At 39.7% G+C, this 12,317-nt stretch overlaps 2 protein-coding genes across 2 annotated transcripts; both read right to left on the bottom strand.

Moving 5' to 3' along the window:
• Positions 1-530: 530 nt before the first annotated feature.
• On the bottom strand, positions 531-8,390 carry zmynd12 (zinc finger, MYND-type containing 12). The gene is made up of 8 exons (XM_058642448.1): positions 8,182-8,390; positions 5,891-6,020; positions 5,088-5,259; positions 4,812-4,981; positions 3,926-4,048; positions 3,722-3,815; positions 2,439-2,584; positions 531-1,104 (listed from the first exon to the last, which is right to left on the bottom strand). Exons 1-8 carry the CDS (start codon positions 8,319-8,321, stop codon positions 973-975), a joined length of 1,107 nt encoding a protein of 368 aa, XP_058498431.1. The 5' UTR covers positions 8,322-8,390; the 3' UTR covers positions 531-972.
• Positions 8,391-8,565: 175 nt separating this feature from the next.
• LOC131468712 (epithelial membrane protein 3-like) lies at positions 8,566-12,183 on the bottom strand. Its single transcript, XM_058643237.1, has 5 exons — positions 12,086-12,183; positions 10,748-10,839; positions 10,296-10,398; positions 10,050-10,190; positions 8,566-9,198 (listed from the first exon to the last, which is right to left on the bottom strand). Exons 2-5 carry the CDS (start codon positions 10,823-10,825, stop codon positions 9,023-9,025), a joined length of 498 nt encoding a protein of 165 aa, XP_058499220.1. The 5' UTR covers positions 10,826-10,839; positions 12,086-12,183; the 3' UTR covers positions 8,566-9,022.
• Between the last annotated feature and the right edge of the window lie 134 nt (positions 12,184-12,317).

Raw genomic sequence — 12,317 nt, 5'->3', positions numbered from 1 at the left:
CGTGTATCTGCCTGTGTGGTGCTCGGCCAGCGTGGAATAAATGTTTTGACATGTGGACAAGTCACTGTGTGCAACGACACAACCGAGCACAAGGTTGCTTTTTAATTCCAAACTGCTGCTAATGTATATTTGGCTGAATAAGGAAAAAGGGAATATCCAAGTGTTTCCATGTCTTGCTGCCTCTCAACACATGCAAATGAACCTGAATGCCAAAAATAAGAATTTTGTTGTATAATTCCGTACTAATGACACTAGTAGATGAGTGATATGTGTTTCTTTGTTTTGATATGAAGAATCAATGTGTCAGAATTGTATATATGTTGGGATTTCACAGCGAACATCAGGTGCATTTTATGTCGGCGTGTTTTAAATACCTGACATTCGCGCAAAAGGTTTACAAAAGTTGCAGGAGAGGAATATGATGTTAATGCTTTGTTTGAAAAGAAAATACAAAAATGAGAAAATGCAGCGCTCTGTTGATAGTTAAAAAAAAATGTATATTGAATCTGCATATGATGGATTGATGAAGATTCTGAACTGCCAAGATGAGCAAAAACATTGTTTAAAAAAGGTTCTCAGCAAATGGGTTTCACTCTTATTCCATTATTCTCTGCATCATTCTGACATTCTTACAAAAAGGATCCAAAATTTGTGTCATTAACAGATGTGCAAGATGTTGTAAATATATATATCCCTCTTTTTTTTAGATTAAAATAAAGATGAGTCATTCAAAAGCAATGAAAACCTGTCTGTTCCTCCTCTTACTGCTTTTATCTCGAGATTCTGAAATAGTTTTCATACAGTATGATTAAAAATGTCTCATCATCCGTTTACAGTACCACACCACAACATCTGGATAAACCCTAAATGACATCACTGTCCGCATTAACCTCTCATTTCTGATTAGTTCAGCAGTTTAGTGCCTCTCCACAGTTGTTTTGATGGCGTAGAGACATGAGGAAGATCCAGTGATTATCCAGATTTGGGATGTGGATCCGTCTGCAGACTGCTCACCAGCTGCAGCAGGCTCTGGATGCACTCTGTCAGGTCGTGATTTGGTATCAGCTGGCTGGTCTGCAGAGCTGTGCTGCCAAATCCTGCTGCCTGGCACACAAACACAAACGAAAACAAACACAGCAGCTGCAGCAGTCAGACTCCGGGGAGAGAGTAAAGCTGACTTATATAGTAATATTACTGAAAACTGTCAGATTAACTATTTCATTGACCTTTACAGTGTGTACCAGAGAAACTGGGGACACACAAGCATTGTTTCGAGGGCTGTTGACAAAACCACGCGAGACAAGCCAAAGCTCCGTGTGGAATTCCTCAGGGTTTTGCATCAGCATACTTGTAATTCCTATAGTTACTCGTGTTTTATAAACAGCTGGAAATGAGTGTTGTATTTATGTTACTTGAGTGTCTGAATGTACAGCAGAGCACTCCACACAGATCCTCGATTCTTTCCTCTTTACATCTACCAACTGAATCACTATTGAAAGGTAATTATAAGACATCCTGACACAGCTGTATATAATTACAGCTCTGGGACACACAATAGAGCCATGACATGGACAAAAACAGCTAAAAACCCAGAGGAAAAAATCCAAAATAATCATCCCACACCACAATATAAAAGAGCGAAAGTGGTGATTACAACTCAAGGCCTCGCTGTGTTTTATTCCTATTTTGTAGCTCAGTCAATATGAGGACAAAGAAACAGTTGCCTTGTGGCTGGGTCGCAAAGTTAAGGAACTTTACTCTGCCCTGTGACCTTGCTGTGGACACAGGTGAGCAAGAACTGAGTTTCACCGTGAAGATTACTAATTGACCGGTCAGCTGAAGGAAGTTATTTAATTACAGACACAAGCATTGTTTCCATGGAAAAAGGGAGCTGGGAGGATCAAAGAAAGTAAAGTAAATAAACACATAATGTTTAGTGATTTCATTTAACCCTTTTCCCTCCTTCTCCAAACGCATTTAATGGAATTTGTCACCGATTTGCATTATGCTTTGTATTACTAGAATAGGGGTAGTAGTTTTGAAAAACTGTGCTTCCCAACCTCAGTTTTTTTTTTGTTACGTGGCCACGACCCTGTTACTGAACTTCCTGTAGCGTCACTGTCACAGATACATTCACCGCACAATAGCTGCCTCTGTCTATCACCTCGTGTGACACCAGATTTCTGCTCATTTCACTGACAAAGGGTTGTCATGCACACAACAGCCTCTATTGGTTTAACAGAGTGGAGCTGGAAGCGGAAGAGTGTCGACACACACGCATCAGCTCCCACTAAATCCCACCTCACCTTTACGGCTTTACCAATTTGTGGTAATCCCATCTTGAGAAGGCGTCCCAAAGAAGGTGCATGAGCAGGAAATGAAGAACTATGTCACTGTGTCAAACGGAAACCTTTTAACGTTCTTAATGACGGACTCACCTTAAAGTTATCGCCTCTCAAAAACCACAACATGGCCCGACAGTGGGTCACCACAGCAATCTGACCAGAGTCTTGAGTGGAGTTTTTCTCTTCAAACTCCAGGATCGTTCTTAACATCTCATCCACTTCAGCATGTTGGCTTTTGTCTGATGGAAAAAATCAGGAGATGGAGTTAGTCTTTGCAGCATTTTACCATGAATGTAAATATATTATACATTTAAAGGGCTGCTTCACCCATTTTCTTTAAACTTAAAACAATTACGATGCTGCTGTGTTTGTTTAATTCACATTCTGTTACAGAGTTGGATTAAAAAAAAAAAGTATTTTACTTATGAAACGTATTATAATTGACAGAAACACAGTGAAGAGCCATGAATGTAATGAGACATGCATCTCAGATCCACTGTCTGCTGATCAAAAAACAGTATTTTATTGGGTGAAGTGGCCCTTTAAAAGTCCAGTGGTCAACATTTAGAATGGTTTATTGGGAAAAATCAAATTCACTACCCATAAGTATGTTTGTATATGTGCAACAACAGATGAAACAAACAAAATAGTTTAGTTTTATAGCCTTAGAATGAGGGGCCTTGCTTTACCAAGGCCGCCATCTTACACTGACATGTTTCTACAGCAGCATGAACGAATGAACCGGCCAGAGCATGCGTTCATGCAGTCACTTACTACACAACATGCTTTCTTGTATGTTAAGGCCACTGCAGTTCCCAGATGTCACTAATTCGTACATGTTGGAATAGACTAGAATACCTGGGAAATTGTGCCACAGCTAACAAGCTTAGCATCACATGTAGGGCAGCAGCTGCGATGGAGGTGTAGCGGTGCGGAAGCTGCACAGCCTGAAATGTTGTTGCAGTGGTCTCAGCTCTAAGCATGCCGGGGTAAACCTGAGGTTTAGCTTTCGGATTGCGCAGCAAGACAGCTCAGCTAAATATAGCACGGTTGAGTTGACCTTATTTTTCATTACACCGGCGTTAGTGTGCGAAGCAAATGATGGATTGGTGATGTCATTTTGCTGATTCTGGTAGAACAGAACTGTACATGTTGAGAATACCAAACTGTACACGGTTGTAGAGAACAGAATAGAAAATCCCTTTTGGAGCAATCTGTCAGCAGTATTTACACATCTCCAAGACGACAAAGAGTAACGCTCATAAAATAATTAAACAAATAACAATTTCATTAAATGCCAATAAAAGAATGCTGATAAAATCACATGGATTCATGTGAGTATTTTAAACGACAAATCTTTATGTGACAGTACGGACCATATGAGTGCTCCAGCAGCATGCAAGGAGTTTGGACATTTTGGACATGGGCCTGGACAAGTTTGGACAGATGGACGTGCCAAGTTTGTATGACCTATGATATGAGGGGAAAACAAGATACAACATGAGGTATACCACTAACCCACGAAAACAAAAAGTACTTCAGGTCACATGGGCAAATACACCCTAAGTTGTTTATTTCACCGTAGAATACAGAGAGCGAGTAATGGTCATCTTCCCCTGTTTGGCAAAGACGTCAGCCATGAGAAAGTAGCCTTGACAGGTGACTGCGCTCTCCGGACCATACTCCTCACTGGCAAAGTATATCTGAAAACATGAGACAAAATGATCTTTGTTACGTGATACACCGTATATTCAGAGGTAAGTCATTTTTCAAATTTGTAAATTTACTTATACTTAAGTATGTTTCTTCTTGGAAAAACTGTGCCTCGCTACATACAGGTGAATGATGAGGACAAATTAATGATAGGGACAGGTGAATGATGAGGACAGGTGAATGATGAGGACAAGTGAATGATAGGGACAGGTGAATGATGAGGACAAATGAATGATAGGGACAGGTGAATGATGAGGACAAGTGAATGATAGGGACAGGTGAATGATAAGGACAGGTGAATGATGAGGACAAGTGAATGATAGGGACAGGTGAATGATGAGGACAGGTGAATGATGAGGACAAGTGAATGATAGGGACATGTGAATGATGAGGAGAAGTGAATGATAGGGACAGGTGAGTGATGAGGACAGGTGAACGAAGAGGACAGGTGAATAATGAGGACAGGTGAATAATGAGGACAGGTGAATGACAAACTGCTACTTTTTACTTTAACGTGAGTACATTTTTAGACCAGTACTTTTACCACTATTTTTTTTTTTATCAAAGTAGAGTATTTCAGTACTCTTTCCACCTCTGAGTGTACTGTAGGCTGCCTTTGGATTGTACATCCTAAATGACACACTCTATAAAATATTTACAAGCAGGCACCGAGGCGAGCCCATTCATTCTCCACATCAAAATATCAGCAAAGTTAAACAAACTGAGAGCGAGAGTGCTTCAAATGACACTGACATAATTTGCAAAGTTAAATAGAGCAGCTTCCAGGTTTCCAGTCACTGTGTGGAGGAGACCGAGGCTCCTGTGCAGCTGCCGGCGGAGTGTGTGACCACAGTCTGGGCTCTTCAACACCACCCACTCCACCTGGGACAGGAGCTCTGCCACCAGGCCTAGATTACCCAAACCTGGAAATGCAAGTACACACATGAATATACGTACAGTATTCATTGTACACAGCAAGGAGAAAGGAGGTCGTTTGAGGCGAGAAACCATTTCCCCCCCCCTCCTCACCCATGTTTGCCTCTGCCAGCAGCAGGTAGGCAGGAACCGCTTGGACAGTGCAGTGGCCGTGGATGTCAATAGAACAGCGCAGGCAAAACTGAGCAGCAGGCAGAGCCTCGTAGTGCTTCCTCTCAGAGAGTTTCCTCTGAGCCTCCAACCTGCAAATCTCAATTAGCTCTGTCTGAGTGAGGGAAAGAAAAGCACAAAACACACGTCAGGTTACTTTTACTTTACATTCTTCATCAGCCTTCACAAGAGTAAGAGGTATTAGCTTATATTACAACAGAACCGTCTTGTACGTCTGGGCTCTGAAAAGAAAACAAATCACCAAAATACAAATCGAAATCCAGGATCTTTACTCACCTTTAAAAGTAAACATGTTCAGTCAGTCATTCACAGTATATTAAAAAACAACCTCTGTATAAATAAAAATAAAACGTGAACTGAAAGCACAGTCTCCTTTTCCCTCCTCGCCCATTGAACTTTCACTTTCTACTTGTTCTGCTACTTCAGTTTACTCTAAATACATCTATTCCACATTTTTCGGTGTTTAAATTCTATGTCATTCCCATTGCTGTCCCTGCAGCCCAAATTAGAATGTTGTTCTTTTTTTCTTTTTTTTTACAATTACAAGGTTAAATCTCCCACTTTATTATCTATGGGCTCCAGTTATGATTTGGCAACTTAAGGAGTATTAAATACCTTTGGGTGTCTACTGACTAAATAATTCAGTTCTTCAGAGAAGAAAATTGAAAATATACACCATACGTATGTTTCATAGACTTACATGCATGTCAGTCATACATCCTCACCTTTTTGAGCTGCATTTCAAAGTGTTCGGCCCCCTGAAGACTGTAGAGTGTTGTGGTACGAATGGGAATAAGCAACTGACAGATTCTCCCATGGATCCCGGCCCAGTCGGCCTGCTGGTGCTCAGCATCGCTGATGAATCAACAACCCATATTGATAATAGTGTCTGTGCTGTCACATTAATTTACAGAGCACATTAAATAAACAACAAGATGACTTACTTAACAGAATAAAACGAATCAATATCACAGACCACAGACAAAGAGCCCGCAGTACAAATCAAGTTAAAGAAATTGAGAAGTCAGATAAACATCTTGAAGGTGGAATAAGGGGTTAAAAAATCTATAAATAAAGGAGGCTTGAGCGAAATGAAAAATTGCACTCTTAAAGGAATTTGGTGACGCCTGGTAACAGTGAGTGGGTCTTGTGGGAAGTCTGTAGAAGAAATGAAATGCCAGTGTTGAGAGAGAAACGCCAATTGTTGAGGCGATTTCTCTCATGTCGCTGTTATATTTTTGTGCTAACATTTACAAAAGCCTGCTCTTGTCGATGCAAACTCCACATTTGCAAAACAGACTTTCTGCCTCACTTAAGAAATACTGTATCTCCTGAGCGTACTAAATTGTATGCCATTACATAACGGGTCTGTAATTTAGTTTATCTGGCTCTTCTGAACACTTTAATGGAAACTGTCTTGGCTTTCCTTTATATTCTCTCCCTCTCCCTCTCTCTCTCTCTCTCTCTCCACTGAGTGTGTTTGTGTTTTTGGACCTAAGACAGTGAGCAGTGAGCAGGCAGTGATCCTTGCCACGTCACATCAACTGTGTGAGTCGACACACACACACAAGGATTCAGAGCCACTGTGCTTGACTTTGTTTCTGCTGAGCTATACAGTATTATTACTGAATGTATTTACTGGATACTGGAAACAGGAACCTATGCAATGTGGATAAGAATTAGTGAAATTTCAAGATGAGACTGCAAATTGTAACCAAAGGTAGACTCCTCTGTTCAACCCTCTCTTTCCTGATCACAAACCAGAGAGGATGTTGTTCTTATTTGTTTGCCTAGATCACTTCAGCTTCACGCCACAAAATGTATGTTCTAGCAGGTTGGTCCATTCAAGCTGCTGCAGAAACAAGGTAGCGCAACATAAAGCATAAAGCAAGGTCAATGTATATGTATATACATACAAAAAGGCTTATTCCTAGGCTAAGGATTTTTTTTTCTTCAAGCATTATACATTAACAATATTTAAACAGGCACACTTGCTTATGCAATTCTCCAAAATGTTGCACACTGGACTTTATTTAAACCCACAGAAATGGCTTCCAAAGAGGAAAATATGTCGGCCAGACAAAGAACAAATGCTCAGTTAACTCTTAATTGGCAGCGTGTACTCTACAAGCTCTCAGATGTAAATGAAGACAACCACTTTCAGCCATTTTGTGCCTTGTTTTAATGTGTAGTTGAAAGGAATCAGGCTGAAACTAATGTAATTCAAGAAATGTGGTGGCTTCGATGAAAGGAAGCACACTAAGTAGCTGTAAGCTCCCTTTAAGAGACTGGTTGCAGTGTCTCATCCCTTTACATAAATCCCTGCAGGGAGAGATGTCACCACATGCTCCTCTCCACTCCCATTCTGTGCTAAGGAGGCTTTCACCACGCAGGCACCATCTTAAGATCTGAAATTGACGCCACACAGTCAACGGCAACACACTGCTGTGTTACATACATAGAGAAAAAAAAAGGGCCCACGTTGTCCAACTCAAACACAGAATATTCCACAACAGTCACAAGAGCAACAAAATAATGGCTGTGGTGATTTAATTTCCAGCTGTTCCTCTGCCTCCTGACAACACAGTCACATGAGCGGCGACGTGTCTGACTGTGTCTGTTACTGGTTAAAGAATTATGTGCAGCCGACACCGCCCCCTTGCGTCCACACCAAACATTGCTGAGCAACGTTCATTAGATATTGTTCGACTTTTATTCTTCAAAAGGGCAAAGTGCGTTCATGGGATTTGTTTTACAGTAATATTAAAAGTCCTAGTGTGAACTAGGATAAATAAATGCAACTTAATTATTCGAACTATCACATATGATGATCAGTATGTAACAAATCAGAATTCTAGTTAGGGTTATTTTTAATTTTCCCTGGAATATAAAAAGTTAAGACAAAGAAGAATAAGGAGAAGCATAGCCTGTCGGAAATGTATAATGATAATAATAATAATGCTAATCAAAAACAAACCAATAAAAGCATTATTTCCTTCCACAGCGTGAAACTTACCAGTAAAACGTGACCCGACACTTGTTGCACAGCAGCTTCGCTCTTCTCTGACAAAGTTCACACACCTTTTCTGTTCCTTTAGGCAAAGCGAGAGGAATGATCCGGGATGTTGTGGCAGAAAGCTGTGACCCCTCTTCCATTGTCACAATAAAGCCCAGTTTAAACTGATTTCCAAAGGCAGGTGTTATGGTTTTCGCTCCGTAATGTGTTAGCAGATGTGCCGGAGAAGCAAAGTTTACCGTTGCTATGGCAACAGCCCCAGCGTTTTCTCCTCTCTGTTACAAAGCTTCCTTTTCTCTCTCACTGACATTTCGTTTTTTTGTTCATTACATGGACTAAACTGTGTCTACCAGTGTGAGGTGAAAGGACGAATTACGACAGTAGTTGGTATCAAAAGTGACTTTTATTTAGTAAAAAATTTTTAAACAATAAGTGTACTTAAAATACACTGGGACAATAAATTGACAACACAACATTGTCCTAATCGATGATTTTGTCAAGAGCACTGATTAAATAGATATATTTGAAGGAAAATGCCGTATTAGCCCTACAATGCTAAAATAATAATAAAAAAGAGAATTGTTCTTTCATATTTGTCTTCCTTTGTCAATATACAATAACAGTAGAAAACACAAACAAACAGGAAAATGCCTTAAAACAGAAGATAAGCCTTCATTTATGCAGATAATTCATTGCTATCTTAAAAATACTTGATCCTTTTTTTCTGATATACATATATCTAAGATCCAAAAACACATCATCACATCACATAGGCACAAGTTTGTTCACTATGTTTTTTTTTCTTTCCTAGCTGCTGCTGATGATGTGTTCATGTTTCTGGTCACTCTTTTTTACGCAGGTGGATATATATGATGCCACTACACAGCAACAGAGGCACACACACCCAGGCCAGGATGAAGCAGTAGCCAAAGTGTCCTGAAGTCAGCTCTTTGGAGGTAGGAAGGATTTCCTTCTTGTGCAGCGTGTAGATGAGCGCTGCGGAAAACACTGTGAGGCCTGAAAACAGAGGGATAGGGTTGTTTCAGGGAGGATGGAGAAAAGTCTGCAGTGTTATGTCATATACCAACAAGATGTGAGCAGGACAACACATACTCTATTCCCATTCAGCGTCACAATATAAAAAGAACTGTTACACGTACACATGATTATCTATGAATGTTTTGCTGCTGTAAAAGGTGAATGATCTCCACTGTAAAGGATCAATAAATTCAACTCTAATCTAATTGAGTCTAATAGAAACTAAAACAATTGGGGTCTCAAATGTATATCCGATCCATCGTATTAACCTGTAAAGTAAGAGCTACTGTACTCAATAATCACACCATGAAGGTATATGTTTAATGTGTACGATAATATTGTTTATACACATAGCATAAATGCAATCAATCCAATTCCAAATTTATTTCTATAGCATATTTGAAAACAACAGAGTGGACCAAAGTGCTGTATATCGCATAAATACACAAAACAGACAGGATATGAAATAATGTAAACCAAAAGCAATATAAAAATAGAATGTAAAACCAATAAAATACAGAAATGGCTGATTATTAGGTACACAGGACACAATCCTTTTTAAGGCTGTGCATGTTAAAACAGTAGACCAGCACGTCTGGCCACATTTAAAATCATTTTAATAATGTTTTTTTTCCTCTCCACTCTGACCACACCCCCATGTCTAGTTGCTGCCTGATTGTGGTATTTGCATCAACCAACAGTTGTACCTAATGAAGTGGCTGGTAAATGTATCCACAGTAGCTTATTTACTAACTGTACATTCAGTTGCTTCGTGGTGTAGTTTGTGAATGTCGTCATCATGCAGAGACATTGTTTCACTCCGCTGTTACCTGCAAAGACTTGACACAGTCCAGTGAAATAGAAGAGTCCCCCCTTAGACATGGTGAACAGCTGACCCAGGAACACCAAGAAGGAGATGGAAGAGAAGACCACGGAGAGAACCATCAGCACCTGAACGGCCTGCAGCCACTCTGAAAAGAGTAAAGAAAACCAGATTAGATTCTCGGGCTTTGTCATTCAGAGGGAAATGATCATGTAGAGTCTCTTTTATCGGGGCATTAAAAACAATGATGTACCAGTTTCTTTGGAGGAAGAACAAAGCCAGGTTCCTGTGGAGTTGTCAAACCTGCAGTTGTACCATAGGTCTGAGTTCTCCATGCCGTCCCACACCCACCACGACTGAAAGGAGAGTTTAGACATGACAGCTGCAAACTGCATAGGCTGCACTTATACGACTACGCGGGCTGAGCGATTTTAAATAAATATCATATTGAGATTATTTTTGACAGGAACTGAGCATGTTAAAACATATTTGAAATGATTACTGTGTGATATGTGTGCAGATCTGTGAGAAACAAAGATGTTCTATTCAGTCTGTAGAATAAGATGTGTATAAATCAAGACAATAATTCATCTAAAATGATGTTTTGACACACATTTTGGTCTTAACAAATATTAATTAATTAATTAATTAATTAATTAATAATAATGAAGTGAGGAATCATCATGCTTTAGATATGTGTATTACCTTCTCCATGGTTGCAATGAACAGCATGGCCAGAGTGATGAGATGCAGCAGGGTCACAAACATAAGCAGGTATGCCATTTTCAAATGTGTTACTAAAAACCAAACAAAAACAGTTTTTTTTTTTTTTTTAATGGAATGTTTTATGAACTAAAGCACCCAATAATACAGTGTGTGACCAGTTTAACGGGGTTTGCATGTTCCACAGTGAAAAGCAGTGTTGAGAGACTTTCCTGTTTTGCCTCAAAACACAACACGGAAAATGTGAGTAAAGTCGAACACAGTACACTCTGTGTTGCAGTGAGTTAATTTTAAAACCTCACTCTCTCTCTCTCTCTTTCTTTGACTGGCCTGTGTGTTACCGTGGTTCAGCAAACCCACAGTCCTCATGGGTGGACCTATTGAAATCTAAACGATACCAAAATATTTACCCAATTAAAGCCGTAACCCCCCTGTGAATGGTTGTTATTTTTCACGGCAAAGCGTAAAGAGTCTGCAATTCAACCTACATTTGGATTTCATTAGTGCTACTCTAGTTGTAAACCTACAGAGGAAATGAAAGTCTGAGGTTTTTTCAAAGCAATCTTACAACTACACATAGAGAAATAAAGCAGCAACACCATAGAGGCTATTAGAAGCATCACAACGAGGAGACGTGTGGTAATAAGACAGAGAGGAAAATAAGAAATGAGATGAAATGGTCTGTGAAGATCCCTATCTGTAGGAGAGGTCCATTTGGGTGGTGGTGAGTGGAGTCACAATTATTCTTAATTATGTCACTGGAGGTAATCCATCATGTTGAAGTGGATAAAAGATAAATTGCAATAAAGTGGAGAGAGTAACATTTATAAAAGAACAGCAAAATGGTTCAAATCCAATAATTACATTTTTTTTAAAATTTAAGATATGCTAACAATATGTTTCTTGTTACAAGTTTTGTAAAGAATTATCTTATCAACACCGAACACATGCAGTATTTATTTTAGAGCTTGTGTTACTGGTTGTTATTGTGTAAAAGTCTTCTCAATCTCTTTATTAGAATACAACCTTCTAAGCCTTCTCATACGATGATCAATGAAATGTTGCCAACATATAAGAACATATAAATTTCAATCACACCATGTATTCAAAATGCCAGCGGTCACAGAAGTCGACAGACAAACATCATCATAATCTTACAGCAGCAAAGCAAACATTCAAACATTAAGACCTCTGCACAGTACTGTGTGTGATGCAAGAGTCACTACGGTGACACATTTGTGTAAATGTAATCTACTCACACTGCGGTTTAACAAGATAGCTATTGAAATGTTATGAAAAGTCAAGAAAATATCTCCTTACCACAGTTACTGCCTGTTCCTCTGACTCTGAGGCGGTGGCTAGGAGCAGTTTCACTACTCTACTACATTGTGCCCCTCTTGGTGGTCCTCTCCTTTCCAGCCTTGCCACACCCCCTCTATTTTTTCAATCACTCCATCCAAACTTTCCAAGGAGAACGCCCATTTCCTCTGTGCAGAACAGAGCTCCCTTTTGCTCGGCCTCGTGGTCCCTCAGAACAACATCACCGTCCAAA

The sequence above is a fragment of the Solea solea genome, chromosome 11 (assembly GCF_958295425.1).
Source record: "Solea solea chromosome 11, fSolSol10.1, whole genome shotgun sequence".
In the NCBI taxonomy this organism is placed as follows: domain Eukaryota; kingdom Metazoa; phylum Chordata; class Actinopteri; order Pleuronectiformes; family Soleidae; genus Solea; species Solea solea.
Note: the sequence above shows the minus strand (reverse complement) of the source record. Positions and strands in the feature narration are given on the sequence as shown.

Excerpts from the sequence above, each read along its gene's own strand:
- LOC131468712 (XM_058643237.1), bottom strand. The coding sequence starts at position 10,825 with ATGGCATACCTGCTTATGTTTGTGACCCTGCTGCATCTCATCACTCTG. Across the intron at positions 10,191-10,295 it reads TTCTTCCTCCAAAGAAACTG|AGTGGCTGCAGGCCGTTCAG; the intron begins GTACATCATTGT and ends TACTCTTTTCAG. Across the intron at positions 9,199-10,049 it reads ACTGTGTCAAGTCTTTGCAG|GCCTCACAGTGTTTTCCGCA; the intron begins GTAACAGCGGAG and ends CTCTGTTTTCAG.
- zmynd12 (XM_058642448.1), bottom strand. The coding sequence starts at position 8,321 with ATGGAAGAGGGGTCACAGCTTTCTGCCACAACATCCCGGATCATTCCT. Across the intron at positions 6,021-8,181 it reads TGTCGGGTCACGTTTTACTG|CGATGCTGAGCACCAGCAGG; the intron begins GTAAGTTTCACG and ends TTGATTCATCAG. Across the intron at positions 5,260-5,890 it reads TTGAAATGCAGCTCAAAAAG|ACAGAGCTAATTGAGATTTG; the intron begins GTGAGGATGTAT and ends TCCCTCACTCAG.